Consider the following 15,721-nt stretch of genomic DNA (forward strand, 5'->3'; position numbering starts at 1 on the left):
TTTGACTAAGTGAGTTATTCAATTTTTGTGACTATTTTAGCATGAAAAGTATTAAGTGCATTTATATTACAAGAATTGCTAAAGAATTTTCTGGCAGAGACTAATATTGGATTTAAATTTTCAGTGACAACTTGAAGCTTATATGTCATAGAAATTATGAAGTTGAAATTTATTGGCATATAGAGCTTTTCACCACTTGTTCATTAGTTCATATACTATCAAAGTGTCAGATATTCTTAGAATATTATCAGATAGAAATTGAATTGAAGGTAGTTTCAGTGTGTTTCACAGTGAGCAGGCATCATGTCATCAACTCTTTTATTGCCTAAACAGAAAAAAATCTTTAATTTAAAATGCTGTCCTTACCTCACCTTGCAAATAATTCTTCATGAATAATTATTTGCGCAGTCTAGAAAATCTCTAAAATACTTACATGGAAAGATATATAAATGCATTTGATTAATGGTACCTGTCTTAGTTTAGCCCACCTGAAAGTAGACCCTGAGGAAAAGACTTGGGGGTAAGTATGGCATTTGTGAGGTGATCACAGGAAGCAGAAGCGAGAGAACAGGAAGAGCAAGAGAAAGAAAACCCATACAAAAGTATATTACCAAGGTTGCCATTTTGAACTCTAAGACCTGAGAAGTTTACAAAGTGCCTCCTCAAAATATTCACCTAATACAGATAGGATAATTACTAACCAGTTTCCATCCCCTATTAGTTGAAAGTTACCTCCAGGAGAAGTGACTACCCCAGCATTTCTGAGCTATCCTTTTATGAGAGAAAGTAGGCTACCCCAACATTGAAAAAGGACTTGGAACAGAAAGCGGAAAAATGCATGCCTCACACTTGTGGTAGGATTTCACTAGCAAAAACGGACAGGTCTGAGTTCAGAACTCTCTAAGTGCAGTTATGGCTGATATCAGAAGTTGACAAGGAGATGTGATGTTTGGCAAAAGAGATGTTTGTTTTTGAATAAATAGTGCTTACCTATTCAGAACTGCTTGAGTCCCATGTTAAGTTCATTCTATCACTGAGTCTTCAAAGTGATGGTCAGCAACAGTCTATAAAATACTGCCCAGGACAATTAGACAAGCTACAGTTCCTGTTACTACAACTGAACCCAAGGCCAAAATATATTCATCATCTCTTTCTTCCACCAACCATTTGAGATTTTCATTGCTCTCTGCCAGAAATTCAGCTAGTCTAGTTTGGTTGACTGCCTGAGTGGCCCAGACCTTCATCCCTTCAGGGATCTAGGGTCTTGGTTACTTTGCCCTTTTTAGGCTATGAGTATCACAATTGTTTGTTCACTGTTCACATCAGGCACGGAAACATCAAGACATGCCCCCAGTGAATCACCTGAGTTCCAGACACATTCTCCCTGTTTCTTTTTGTAATCACATTTCTAGCTCCTCATGTTAACCAACATATTAATTCCCCTTTCTTGCCTGTTGTCCCACAGACATGAGCAACCCAACAGGACCAGTTGGCAGCTGTAGCTTCAGTTTTGTGGAGTCCTTACAGTGCTTCCTGGGGGAAGTGTGCCAGCTTCTTCCCCTTACCCTGTCAGGATACAGGACCTCCAATCCAGCAAAGCCTAAGGTGGTAGGAATGGGAAACACATTCTACAAGTAGCTCACTGGGAATGGTGGTAAGAAAGGCCAATCCTATTTCTATCCTCTTGGTTCCTGCACCTTGAAGTTGGGAACAGAGAATCATATGCTTTCATTGGTATAGTGCATGTATCCTATCCTGGAAAATAGAACCTTAATCCTACAGGATATTATATCTGAGCTGATGCCTAAGCTGACTCTGTAATAGGCCATTTCATTGTTCTACTAGATTAATTGCTTCTGGATGATGCTGTATACATAGGACCATGGATGTAATAACTCATGTTCTTTGTTTGCTATAAAACAGTTTCTTGATCCAAGGCAGTGTAATCCAGGATACTATGTTGATAATAGGCATTCTGTAGACTATCAGATAGTAATGATAGCAGAGGTACTGCTGGAAAGGAAGGCAAGCCTATATTAAGAGTGCAAATTAATTAGTATAGGAATGAATGAATTCCTCCTTCAGGGTGAAAGGAAATCAGTGCACACAACTTGCTACCAAGTAGCTATTTGGTTTCGATAAAGGAATGGTACCAAATCATTGGTCTATGCTGCTGACAGAGCACGTATTCAATAGTGGTAGTAACTAGAGCAGCCCTTAATGAGAGAAAAACCAAGCTGTTGGGCCCATACGTGGCCTCCCTCTATCTCTTATCACCATGATTACTCCATTCATGGGTTTGCTGTACAAACCTGGAGTGGGTAAGGATAAGACTGACTGAAATCTATTGGAATCATCCTATCTGCCTAATTGTTGCTTCCTCAGGTGAGTTGACATTCCATGATACAAAAATCTGCACATTTCACCATAATCAAAAGACTGTTTTTATCCTTAACTCAAGCCATGTCTTTCTCTATCAACATGGATGACCAAGGGCACTGTTAGAAGCTCTGTCCATCAGGAAGATTTTTGCCTCACCAGTAATCCGTACAGCCCCCTCTGAGAGAGGCTGTAGTGGAGAAGCCAGTCATTGTTGTCTCACCCCAATTTATCCAGCTGGTCCATCCCTGAACACGGCCTACTTTTTCCTTGTCTGTCACTTGGTATGTTAATATTGCAAAAAATAGCCGCAGTTCTTCACTTCCCCCTGTCTCCGTGCCTTTTGCCATATACTTTTGCATTGCCTTCCCACTGTGGGTGGAGCATTCTGCCTCACCTTCTGACTCTGAACTTAACCATGTGATTTTGCTTTGGGCCAGTAGAATGTTAGCATATGTGATTCAAGCAGAGGCTTGAAAACTACTTGGATGGTCTTGCCTTCTCTTGTGCCTCTGCCACTGACATAAGAATATGACCAGGATAGTCTGATGGAGAATGAATGACATGTGGAACAGAGCTAAGTTGTTCTATTCACCCAGCAGCCAACCCCAAAATGTGAGCAAGCGCAGCCAAGATTAGAACATATGCCTAGCCAATTCCCAGCTGGCCCTAGATGTGTGAATAATAAATGCTCGTTGTTATTATATGGTATAACTGTAGCAATATATAACTGATACAACTGATCATAGGTAATTCCCCATGAGATCATAGGAATAGGTTGAAGGAGATACATTAGTGTAAGAGATGTAAGTGATAGGGGAATCTAGGCTACGTGTCCATGTAACTTACACATACCGTGTGCACTTGCTCAGGCTTGATCCCAAATGTATCATTTCTGTCAAATGATAGATTGCTACTGGGACTATCTGACCTGATGATTTGGTGAATCTGATAACACCCACCTCATGATGGGCAGCTCTAATTAATCACTTGATATCAGATTTTCAGTTTCTGTTGGGTGTGGAGGTATGCCAGGAGCTGTTTTTCAAGCAATCAAAAGGCATGACTTTGCTCCAGAACCTAAGATCTGTGATGTTAACTTTCTAGTAGAGTTTGCCAGAGATGCTACACAGTGTTCTACATCAGGTATCTGTAGTGTCAATGGATAGTAGGTCATGTAATCAGCTGAGCAGCAGGACAGCTTATGTCACAGCCTGAACCTGGAACACAGCCCTCTCTGCTCTGTGCTCCATTTGAAACTGGCAGCCTTCCAAATCTCCCCATCATAAATAGGTGAGAGCAGTATTTGGCTTTCAAAAGCCAAGATCCCCAACATGCTATACCTCGTTCTTAATGGTAGAGGGCACAAGTTTAATAACTTGTCCTTTACCTCAGAGGGGATGTCCCAGCATCCTCCAGACCATTGAACCATTAAAACCTGCAAGGATCTGAATCTTCCATTTTCTAGCTTATGTGTATCTTATAGGGCACCAAGATCCTTCCTACGTCCTCTTCACCAAATCTTATTAGCCTGATTTACCAATACAAGTTACCAGCATGAGATTTTGTGGAATATCAGGATGAACAATATCCCTGCATCCCTACGGGATGTAGCTACCTACTACTGATTTTCCCAAAGATGTCGGCACCACCCTCATTACTCACATTCTTTATTTCCTTAGTAAAGAGAGTTCTCTAGATCCTTCCTGGGAAAATAGTAGGTTGGTTCTCTCAGCACAAGAAATAAATCTATTCTGACATTCCCATCTCTCTGCCACTGACCTCTTCCTCAGTCCTTTGACAAGGCAGTTTCAGCATCTCCGTCTAATTTAGTATAGGCCATCACGACCAAGTTTCAAGAAGCCATCCCGACAGCCTGTTAGCACCAGTTCCATGTGTCCTTGCCAGGATGTTAAATGTTGAGTGACAAGAGTGCTCTCATGTCAATAAACTCTCTTCTATCCAGCCTTATATTCTGCCCCCTCTGGTCTGACACACTCCAGATCTATTCCCACACATGTTCTCCAGATTTCTGCCAATACTTGTTAGCCAGTTCTAAAATTCAGTAAATAGGCTATTTCTTTCCAGATCAAGGACTATATTTTCTCTCTCAGCTAAAACTTGACATTAGTTATTCTTCTCAAGGCAGTGGGGGAAAGACAAATTAAATCTTGAGGTGGTAAAGGTCATGTTCCATAGAAGTTATCCACTTCAAGTGAAAACCGCACGGCCTCCAGGTAAGGCAAGGCTGCTCTCCTCTAGTAAAGGAGAAAGAGCTGCTTTGGCTGGCATGCTATTCAAGCTGGTCAAGCACATCCACTCAGATTTTCTCCGTCCCTCTTTGATATCAGGGCTATGGCGTTAGCAAAACAAATGTATGGAGGCTGCACATTTCATCTCCTTTTCAGGTCTGCCACCCTTAAACTCTGGACCTGATTTTCACCACAGCTGTCCTATGGCTGAGGAAATAATGATCTCTTTAAATACTGTGAAATTGGCCTTTTGGCTTTCAGTGTGCCCTAAGATGATAGTTGATGGATCTGAGTCTTTTACTTCCCTTTTTCAAGATTTCCAAGACAACAAATGCTAGTCAATTCTGCAATCCTTTACCCCCAAACCATTCTACTGACAGAGCCGCTGGATAACTCATGGCTTCTTGTCCCAATCCACCACCAGTGAGATTCTTACGAATTGTGAGACACACCAGAGACTACCACTGTCCTGCTTATCCTAACAATAGGGTAAGTGATCCAGTTCTAGAAGCCTACCCTGGGGATGTTTTCCAGGGCCACTATCATACCAAAGTCCTATGTTCTATTCTTCCTAAAACAGATCTGGAGACAAACACTCGGGCACAAGATGTTTATTTGTGAACTAATCCCAGGAGACAAGAGTGAGAGAGTAGGAAGAATGGGACAGGGAAAAAAATACAAGGGTAGATTACCAAGATTTCCACTGTGGGTGCTTGGGACTTGATTCCAAGACCAACACCTCCTTAGAAATGAACAGCTCCTTCCCAGAATTGTTCATCAGAAGGACTGGAGAATGGACCATGTGTCCACTAGCCCTGGACCCAATGACTGAGGGCATTATTCCTCTACACTTCTGTGATATACTTGCCTGTACACCTGGGTGGCTCCATGGCATTATAAAGGACATTTTGTCAGAAAGTGGAGAAGTAGGGCATTCACTGCAGATGGGTTGCTATCACCAAAAGAGTGAGGGAGTCCAAGATTGAATAGAACTCTACGACCGCTGTGACTGAAATCCAAGGTGGGCCTGGGTGATGTGTTGCAGGGCACTGCCAGAAGCTTCTGCTGCACACAATGCTGCTTCTAAAACACCAAATTGATCTGAACTTAACTTTTATTTAAAATGTATAATTTTCATCTTAGATATAAAGACAAATTGGATGGTAAGCCACACACGAGATTTCCAGAACTTTTTCATTACAAATTTTAGTTTTTAAAATCTTCCAAGAATGAGCAAAGGGTAAAAAATGATTAAATCTGTATCTTTACAGTCTGTGGTAATTATAATAAAATTTTTAAATGTTTCCTTTTACACATCCCTGCAGAGTTTTTCTGTGAAACTTTTATATCTGAATCAGAGCATGGCTTCTGTTAGAGAATAAATTGTGTCCATGTGCTCTTGAAGAGTGCCCAGACAACATAATGTTCAGTGAAACTGTTTTGTTTCTGATCAAGTTCTTCACAAAAACAAACTCGATTTCCAGGATCCATGAAGAACTTAAATTCCCACAATTTAGTCCTGTACTTCACAGCTGCTGCAACAGTGCCAAGGCGTCTTTTCAAAAACAGTCACTTTTACCTTTCTTGTTGGGAAGAGTAATAAACAAAAGCACTGACATTAAAAGAGAGTGTCATGGATTTTGAATAGGAAGCTTAAACAAGAGACATTTATCTTCCTTTGGAACGTGAAGTGTAAAGATTTTATTTGTGACTCCATTTTCTCTGTTCCCAAAACACTATTACTTTAGACTGGCAGCTTATAAGTGAATAAACTTGGGGAAAATTCATTTTACAATATCTACAAAATATTTATTAGTCATTTGTGTATACTTACATTCAAATTGATATAAGTAGATTAAAATACTTTAGAATTAAGCACTTCATAGTTAACTTTACAAATATTTTTTCTCAGTAAATTCTAAGTATTGGAATAATAACTTTTTAAATTTTATTTTTTATTTTTCAAAATTTACATCCAAATTAGTTAGCATATAATGCAACAATGATTTCAGGAGTAGATTCCTTAGTGCCCATTCTCCATTTAACCCATCCCCCTCCCACACCCCCTCCAGTAACCCTCAGTTTGTTCTCCATATTTATCAGTCTCTTCTGTTTTGTCCCCCTCCCTGTTTTTATATTATTTTTGTTTCCCTTCCCTTATGTTCATCTGTTTTGTCTCTTAAAGTTCTAATATGAGTGAAGTCATATGATTTTTGTCTTTCTCTGATTGAATAATAACATTTTTAAATCTAGAAGAAATCTTTGCAAATATCTAGTCTAATTGCCTCTTTTTTTTTTACCAATGAATAAATTGAAGCACAGAAGAGCTGAAGGATTCTCCCAAGAAATAGAAGAAAGAAAAGTTTATTTATATGAACAAAAATACTTCATCAGTTATATTCTTATCTTAAATAGATTTTTAGTAATCGTTTTTTAAATTATTTTTAATGTTTTTTTTGAGAAAGAGAGAGAGCACCAGCAGGGGAGGAGCAGACAGCGAGGGAGACACAGAATGAGAAACAGGCTCCAGACTCCGAACTCTGAACTCCAAGCTCTGAACAGAGCCCAATGTGGGGCTTGAACCCACAAACTGTGAGATCATGACCTGAGCTGAAGTTGGGCGCTCAACTGACTGAGCCATCCAGGTGCCCCATTTTAGTAATCTTCTTATGAGTTCACATTGTGGGGCACCTGGGTAGATCAGTTGATGAAGTGTCTGCCTTCAGCTCAGGTCATGATCTCATGGTTCTTGAGTTTAAGCCCCGCGTTGGGCTCTCTGCTGTCCATGCAGAACCTGCTTTAGATCCTGTGTCCGCCCCGCCCCCCACCACTTGCGTGCTCCCTCTTTCTCTCCCCCCGCCCAAAAAAAGAAAAGTTCACATTGTAATCTGCAAAGTGGAGTTCTGAAAATTTTTTTCTTTTTTTTTAATTAATTAAATTTTTTAAATTCTATCCAAGTTAGCATATAGTGCAATAATGATTTCAGAAGTAGATTCCAGCGATTCATCCCCTATGTATAACACCCAGTGCTCATCCCAACAAGTGGCTTCCTTAATGCCCCTTACCCATTTACCCATAGCCCCCACCTACAACCCCTCCAGCAAGCCTCAGTTTGTTCTCTGTTTTTGAGTCTCTTATGTTTTGTCCCTCTCCCTGTTTTTGTATTATTTTTGCTTCCCTTCCCTTATGTTTATCTGTTTTGTATCTTAAATTCCTCATATGAGTGAAGGGATATGATATTTGTCTTTCTCTAATTCCACATATAAGTGAAATCCTTTGGTACTTGTCTTCCTCTGACTGACTTATTTTGCTTAGCATAATCTTTAGCTCTATCTATGTCATTGCAAATGGCATATTTCATTCCTTTTTATGGCTGAGTAATACTCCAATGTGTGTATGTAATATATACAATATATATGTTATATATATGTCATATGTGTGTGTAGGTGTATATATATACATATATACCTATACACACCACATCTTTATCCATTCATCATGGATTAGAAGAACAAATATTGTTAAAATGCCTATACTATCCAAAGAAATCTACACATTGAATGCAATCTCTGTCAAAATTTCAACAATTTTTCACAGAGCAAGAGCACACAATTCCAGACTTCAAGTTATATTACACAGCTGTAGTGATCAAAACAGTATGGTACTGGGAAAAAATAGACACATAAGTCAAAGAACAGAATAGAGAGCCCAGAAAGGAACCCACAACTATGTGGCCAATTAATCTTTGACAAAACAGGAAAGAATATCCAATAGGAAAAAGTCTCTTCAACAAATGGTATTGGGAAAACTGGACCACTTTCTTATACCATACACAAAAATAAATTCAAACTGGATTAAAGATCTAAATGTCAGACCTGAAACCATAAAAATCCTAGAAGAGAACACAGGCAGTAACTTTGACATCGACCAACACAGCACTTTTCTAGTATATCTCCTGAGGCAAAGGAAATAAAAGCAAAACTAAACTATTGGGACTTCATCAAAATAAAATGTTTCTGCACAGCGAAGGAAACAATCAACAAAACTGAAAAGCAACCTATGGAATGGGAGAAGATATTTGCAAATGACATGTCTAATAAAGGGTTAGTATCCAAAATATATAAAGAACTTATAAAACTTAACAACAAAAAAATGAATAGTCAAATTTTAAAATGGGCAGAAGACATGAATAGACATTTTCCCAGAGAAGACATACAGATGGCCAAAAGATACACGAAAAAGTGCTTAACATCATTCATCATCAGGGAAATGCAAACCAAAACTTCACTGAGATATCACCTCCTACCTATCAGAATGGCTAAAATCAACAACAGAAGAAACAACAGATGTTGGCAAGGATGTGTAGAAAAGGGAACCTTCTTGCACTGTTGGTAGGAATGCGAACTGGTGCAGCCAGTGTGGAAAACAGTATGGAGGTTCCTCAAACAATTAAAAATAGAACCCTACAATCCAGCAATTACACTACTAGGCATTGACCCAAACAATACAAAAATACTAATTCAAAGGGATACATGCACCCTGATGTTTATAGCAGCATTATCTACAATAGTCAAATTTTGGAAACAGCCCCAAAACAAATATTTGTAAACAATATGTCATGTCCAAGTGGAGTTTATCCCAGGAATGCAAGATTGGATTAACACTTGAAAATCAATTTATCATATTAATAAACTAAAAGAAAAAGCATATGATCATCTCAAAAGGCACAGAAAATGCATTTGACAAAAGCCAATATCTGTTCCTGATTAAAAATTCTCAATAAACTAAAACTAGAGATGAACTTCTCTATTTGATTTAAAACAAAACCAACCAAACAAACAAACAAACAAAAAACCACAGCTAACATAATACCTAATGGTGAAAGGCTGAATACTTTTCCCCTACAACAGCAACATCCACTCTTATCACTCCTGTTCAACATTCTACTGGAGATTCTAGCCAAGAAAATAAGGCAAGAAAAAAAAAAAAAAAACATGGTAAGGAAGAAGTAAAATTCTCTTTACTTGCAAACATTTTTATCTATATAAAACAAATTATTGAAATCTACAAAAAAGCTGGAGCTAATGAGTTTACAAGGTTGAAGGATACAAGAACAATATATAATAATTGTATTTTTATATACTAACAATGAACAATTGAAATTAAAAATTACCATTCACATTAGCATCAAAACCTATGAAATCCTTATGGATAAATCTAACAAAAAAATATGAAATACAGGTACACTGAGAACTATAGAACATTGCTGAGAGAAACAAAGGAAGAATTAGATAAATGGAGTGATTTACTGTATCCATGGGTTGGAAGGCTCTATCTTATTAATATGTCTAGTCTTAGCAAATTGATCTGTAGATTAAATACAATCCAGTAAAAATCTCCAAAGCCTTTTTTAAAATAGAAATTGACCAACAGATTTTAAAATTCATATGGAAATTCAAAGAACCTAGAATATCCAAACAGAAAAAGAATTAAGTTGGAAGACTAAAACTACTTGATTTCAAGAGTTATTATAACCTGTAATAATAATCGAGAAAGTCTGTTATTGGTGTAAATAAAGACAGACCAATGGAACAGAATAGAAAGTCAATGGAACAGAATAGAGAATCCAGAATTAGACCAATACATATATGGTACTAATTTCCAGCAAAGATACAAAGGCAATTTAGTGGAGAAAGGGTAGCACTTCAACAAATGGTAATGGAATAATGGATATCCATATATTTTTAAAAGAACTTAAATCCATTCAAAACCTTATACAAAACTAGCTTAACATGTAAATGTAAAAACTAACAGTAGTTTTTTCAGTGACAATGATAGAGTAGGTCTTTGGAGTTGCCCATGGAGCTGGAGCTGTTGTGTCTCCTTCTACTTCCCATTGCAAACAATAAAGGCTCATCACACTGGGAAAAACAAACTCTAAGACTATAAACTTTCTAGAAAAAAAAAAAAAACTTGGAGAAAATCTTGATGACCTGAGGTTGGGCAAAGAGTTCTTAAATACAAAAAGCGTGATTCATAAAACCCAAACTAATAAATTAGAACACCAAAATTAAAAACTTCTCTTTGAAAGATACTGTTAAGAGAATAAAAAGACACATCATAAACTGGGAGAAAACGTATGCAAATCGTATATCTGATAAAGCACTTGTTTCTAAAATATAGAAGTCCCAAAGCTTAATAATAAAAAATTCAACCTAAAAAGATGGGCAAAAGATTTGAAAAATACTCCACCAAAAAAGGTATACCAATGACAAGCACATGAAAAGATGCACATTATTAGTCATTAGCAAAATGAAAATTAAAACCACAACAAAATACTTTTTTTTACCATTTTTAATTTATTGAGATATAATTGACACACCATATTATATTAATTTCAGGTGTACAAATAGGGATTTGATATTTGTAAACATCGCAAAATGGTCACCATAGTAAGTGTAGTTATCACTGTCACCTTAATAAGTTAATATAGCATTCTTGACTATATTCCATTACTGTCCATTTCCTGTCCATTATATCTCCACGACTTGTTTATTTTATAGTTGGAAGTGTGCAATTCTTAATACCTTTCACCCATTTTGCCCCCTCAATCTCCCCCACACTTTGGCAATGACCAATCTGTTCTCTGTAGCAATGACTCTGGGTTTTGGTTGGTTTTGTTTGTTTTAGAACCCACATATAAGGGAATTCATGTGGCATTTGTCTTTGACTTAATTCACTTAGCATAATACCCTGAAGGCCCATTCATGTTGTTGCAAATGGCAAGATTTCATTTTTTTATGGCTGAGTAATGTACCACAACCTTTCTATCCATTCATCTGTCAATGGACACAGGTTGCTTCCATATCTTGGTTAGTGTAAATGCTACAGTGAATATAGGGGTGCCTATATCTTTTTTAATTACTATCTTCATTTTTTCTTTTTTTGGGTAGATACTCAGTAGTGAAATTCCTGGATCATATGTAGCTCCATACTGTTTGCCATAGTGGCTGTACCAATTCATATTCCCACCAACAGTGCATAAGAAACACTTTTCTCCCTTTTCTCCACATCCTCACCAACATTTGTTATTTCTTGTCTTTTTGGTAATAGCCATGCTGACTGCTGTAAGGTGATATCTCGTTGTGTTTCTGATTTACATTTCCTTAATGATTAATGATGTTAAGTACCTTTTCATATGCCTATTAGCCATCTGTATGTCTTCCTTGGAAAAATGTCTGTTCAGATCCTCTGCCCATTTTTTAATCAGATTTTTTTGGTTATTGAGTTGTATGAGTTCTTTATATATTTTATATATTAACCCCTTATTGTATATATGATTTGCAAATATCTTCTCTCATAAAGTACATTGTCTTTTCATTGTGCTGATGGTTTTCTTTGCTGTGCATAACTTTTTAGTTTGGTGTAGTCCCATTTGTTTATTTTTACTTTTGGTTCACTTGTTTTTGGAGTCAGATCCAAGAAACATCACTAAGACCAATGTCAGGAAACTTACTGTCTAATGTTTTCTTCTAGGAATTTCATGGTTTCAGGTCTTACATTCAAGTCTTTAATCCATTCTAAGTTAAGTTTTATGTATGGTGTAGGATAGCAGTCCAGTTTCATTATTTTACATATAGCTCTCCAGTTTTCCCAGCACCATGTACTGAAGAGAGTGTCCTTTCCCCATTGTATATCCTTTTATCCTTTGTCATAACTTAGTTGACTATATATGCATGGGTTTATTTCTGTGTTTTCTATTCTGTTCAATTGATCTATGTGTCTGTTTTTATGCAAATACCATACTGTTTTTATTACTTTTTTATACTGCTTTTATTACTATAGCTTTGTAGTATATTGTGAAATCAGGGAGTAAAATGCCTCCAACTTTGTTCTTTCTCCATATTGTTTTGGCTATTAGAGATCATTTGTTGTTCCATATAAATTTTAGAATTATTTGTTCTAATTCTATTTAAAAAATTAGCATTTTGATAGGGATTGCATCAAATCTGTAGAGTACTTTAGGTAGTATGATATTGTTACAATATTAATTCTTCCATTAGCACAGACTATCTCTTCAATTTTTTGGCGTATAAGTGTACTCTCTTATGATCCTTTGTATGTGTTTGGTATCAGTTGTAACTTTCTGATTTTATTTATTTAAATCCTCTTTTTTCCTTGTTGAGTCTAGCTAAATGTTTGTCAATTTTGTTTGTCTTTTCAAAGAACCAGCTCTTAGTTTCAGTGATCTTTTCTATTTTTTTGTGTCTATTTTTTTTCACTCTCACTTTTTTATTTCCTTCTCTCTACTAACTTTGGACTTTGTACTACTTTTTTTAATTCCTTTAGGTGTAAAATTAAATTGCTATTATTCTTATTTCTTGAGGTAGGCCTGTATTGATATTAACTTCCCTCTCAGAATTGCTTTTGCTGCATCCCATAAATTTTGATATGTTACATTTATGTTTTCATTTGTATCTATTTTTAATTTTTCCTTTGATTTCTTCTATGATCCAGTAGTTGTTCAGTAACATGTTATTTAATCTTGTATTAAATTATTTGTTAATTATGTTAATTGTGTTAATTATGTATTTGTAGTTTTCTCATTTGTTTTTCTTGTAATTGATTCCTATTATCATACCATTGTGGTTTAGAAAATATGCTTGATATTATTTCAATCTTCTTGAATTTATTGAGACTTGTTTTGTTGCCTAACATGTGATCTATCCTGGAGAATGCTCCATGTGCACTTGAGAAGAATTTGTATTCTGCTGTTTTGAATCAAATATTCTCTATATATCTATCAAGTCTATCTGGTCTAATGTGTCATTTAATGACTTTCTTATTGCTATGTTTTCATTTTTTGTGTGTGTATTTACTATAAGTTTTTGCTTTGTGGTTACCATGAGGTTTATATATATAATCCTATATATAATAGTCTATTTTAAGTTCATAGCAACTGAAATTTTAACACCTTCCAATACTACATTTTTATACTCCCCCTCTCATGTTTTATATTTCTGATGTCACTTTTACATGTTTTTATATTATATATCCCTTAACAAATTATTGTAGCTTATGTCAAATTAATTACTTTTGTACTTTAACCTTCTTAGTAACTTTATAAATGATTATTCCTACTCTTGCTATATATTTACCTTTGTCATTGAAATTTTTACCTTTATATGTTTTCTTGTTATTAATTAGTCCCATTTCTTTTCAGCTTAAAAAGTTCCTTTAATATCTCTTGTAAGACTGATTGAATAGTGATGAACTCCTTTAGATTATGCTTGTCTGGAAAACTCCTTATCTCTCCTTCAGATATGAGTGATAACCCTGCCAGGTATGGTATTTGGGGTTGGAAGTTTTTTCCTTTTAACACTTTGAATATGTCATGCCACTCCCTTCTGGCTTGCAAAATTCTGCTGAGAAATCTGCTGATCTCCTGATGGGGTTTCCTTTGTATGAAACAGTTTGTTATGCTCTTGCTGCTTTTAAGATTCTCTCTTTAACTTTTGACATTTAAATTATAATGTGTCTTGGTGTGGTTTTCTTTGAATTCATCCCTTTTTGAACTCTCTGGGGCTCCCTGGTCCTGCGTACTTGTTTCCTTCCCTACGTTAGAGAATTTTTCAGCCTTTGTATTTTCAAATAAGTTCTCTGCCGTTTTATCTCTCTCTTTTCCTTCTGGGACCTGTGTAATGCAAATGGTCCCACCTGTGTAATGCTTGATGTGGTCCCAGAGGTCCTTTAATTAAAGTTATCTTAATTTTTTTTCATTCTTTTTTTTCTTTTTGCTATTCTGTGTTGGCAAGTTCCATTACTTTATCTTTCAGCTCACTGATCCCTTAACTTCATCCAATCTGTTGTTAAACCCGTGTATTTTTCACTTTAGCTTTTGTATTCTTCAGCTCTGTGACTAATATTTGGTACTTTCTTCTATTTTCTGTCTCTTCGTTGAAGTTCTCAATGTGTTCATACTTTCTTCTCCCAAGTTTGGTGAGCATTGTTATAACCATCACTTGAATTTTTTATCAGGTGGATTACTTATCTCCATATCATTAAGGTATTTTTCTGAAGCTTTGTCTTTTTCCTTCATTTGGAATATATTTCTCTGTTTTCTCATTCTGTTTGACTCTATGCTTCTATATATTTGATAAAACAGCTTCCTTTCTCAGTCTTGAAAAAGTGGCCTTGTATAAGGTGTTGATACTTATTTTGTTTTGTTTTTAAGATTTTATTTTTTTTAAGGTTATTTATTTTGAGAGAGAGACAGCATGAGTAAGGGAGGGGCAGAGAGAAGGAGAGAGAGAGAATCCCAAGCAGGCTCCAAACTGCCAGCACAGAGCCCAACACAGGTCTTGAACCCATGAAACTGTGAGATCATGACCTGAGCTGGAACCAAGAGTTGGACGCTCAACTGACTGAGCTACCTATGCACCCCTAAGATTTTATTTTTAAGTAATCCCTACACCCACCATGGGGCTCAAACTTACAACCCTGAAATCAAGAGTTGCACGCTCCACTAATGGAGCCAGCCAGTTTCCCCAATGATACTTCTTGATTAACTTTGCCATAGCACTTGGATGTCTCTTAAACCTTTGTGATTGTATAAACCTCTTGATTTATCCTTGATATGCCCCCATTGTTGAGGAGGTGTCAAGATCCATCAGTGATCCAAGGGGAGGAAATCTCAGCACCTAGTTTCAGGCTGGTTGGAGGCTAGACCCTCAGGCAACAGCTTTTTTTTGTTTGTTTGTTTTGTTTTAATTCCACTTAGCATACAGTGTAATATTAGTTTCAGTTGTACATATATGTGATTCAACAATTCCACACATTACACAGTGCTTATCATGAGAAGTGCACTCTTACTCCCCTTCACCTACTTCATCCATCGCCCCGCCCACCTTCCCTCTGGTAACCATCAGTTTGTTCTCTATATTTAAGACTATGTTGTTTGTCTTGTTTTTTCTTTGTTCATTTGTTTTGTTTCTTAAATTCCACATGTGAGAGAAATCCTATGGTATTTGTCTTTCTCTATTCCACATGTGAGAGAAATCCTATGGTGTTTGTCTTTCTCTGACTTATCT

At 36.4% G+C, this 15,721-nt stretch overlaps 1 protein-coding gene across 3 annotated transcripts in view; it reads left to right on the forward strand.

Moving 5' to 3' along the window:
• Window positions 1-15,721, forward strand: part of WASHC3 (WASH complex subunit 3) — a 94,029-nt gene that overhangs the window by 47,423 nt on the left and 30,885 nt on the right. The window contains exon 7 of one of the 3 annotated variants that reach the window (XR_009265405.1): window positions 1,466-1,654. Coding sequence is in view for 1 of the 3 variants with exons in the window: in XM_058741610.1 (XP_058597593.1) it covers window positions 1,466-1,502 (37 nt within the window). In the remaining 2 variants the exon portion in view is untranslated. Of the gene's footprint in view, window positions 1-1,465; window positions 13,440-15,721 lie in introns of those variants that run through there. The other 2 variants (XR_009265406.1, XM_058741610.1) reach the window with 2 other exon arrangements.

Source organism: Neofelis nebulosa, chromosome 8, assembly GCF_028018385.1.
Source record: "Neofelis nebulosa isolate mNeoNeb1 chromosome 8, mNeoNeb1.pri, whole genome shotgun sequence".
NCBI lineage: Eukaryota > Metazoa > Chordata > Mammalia > Carnivora > Felidae > Neofelis > Neofelis nebulosa.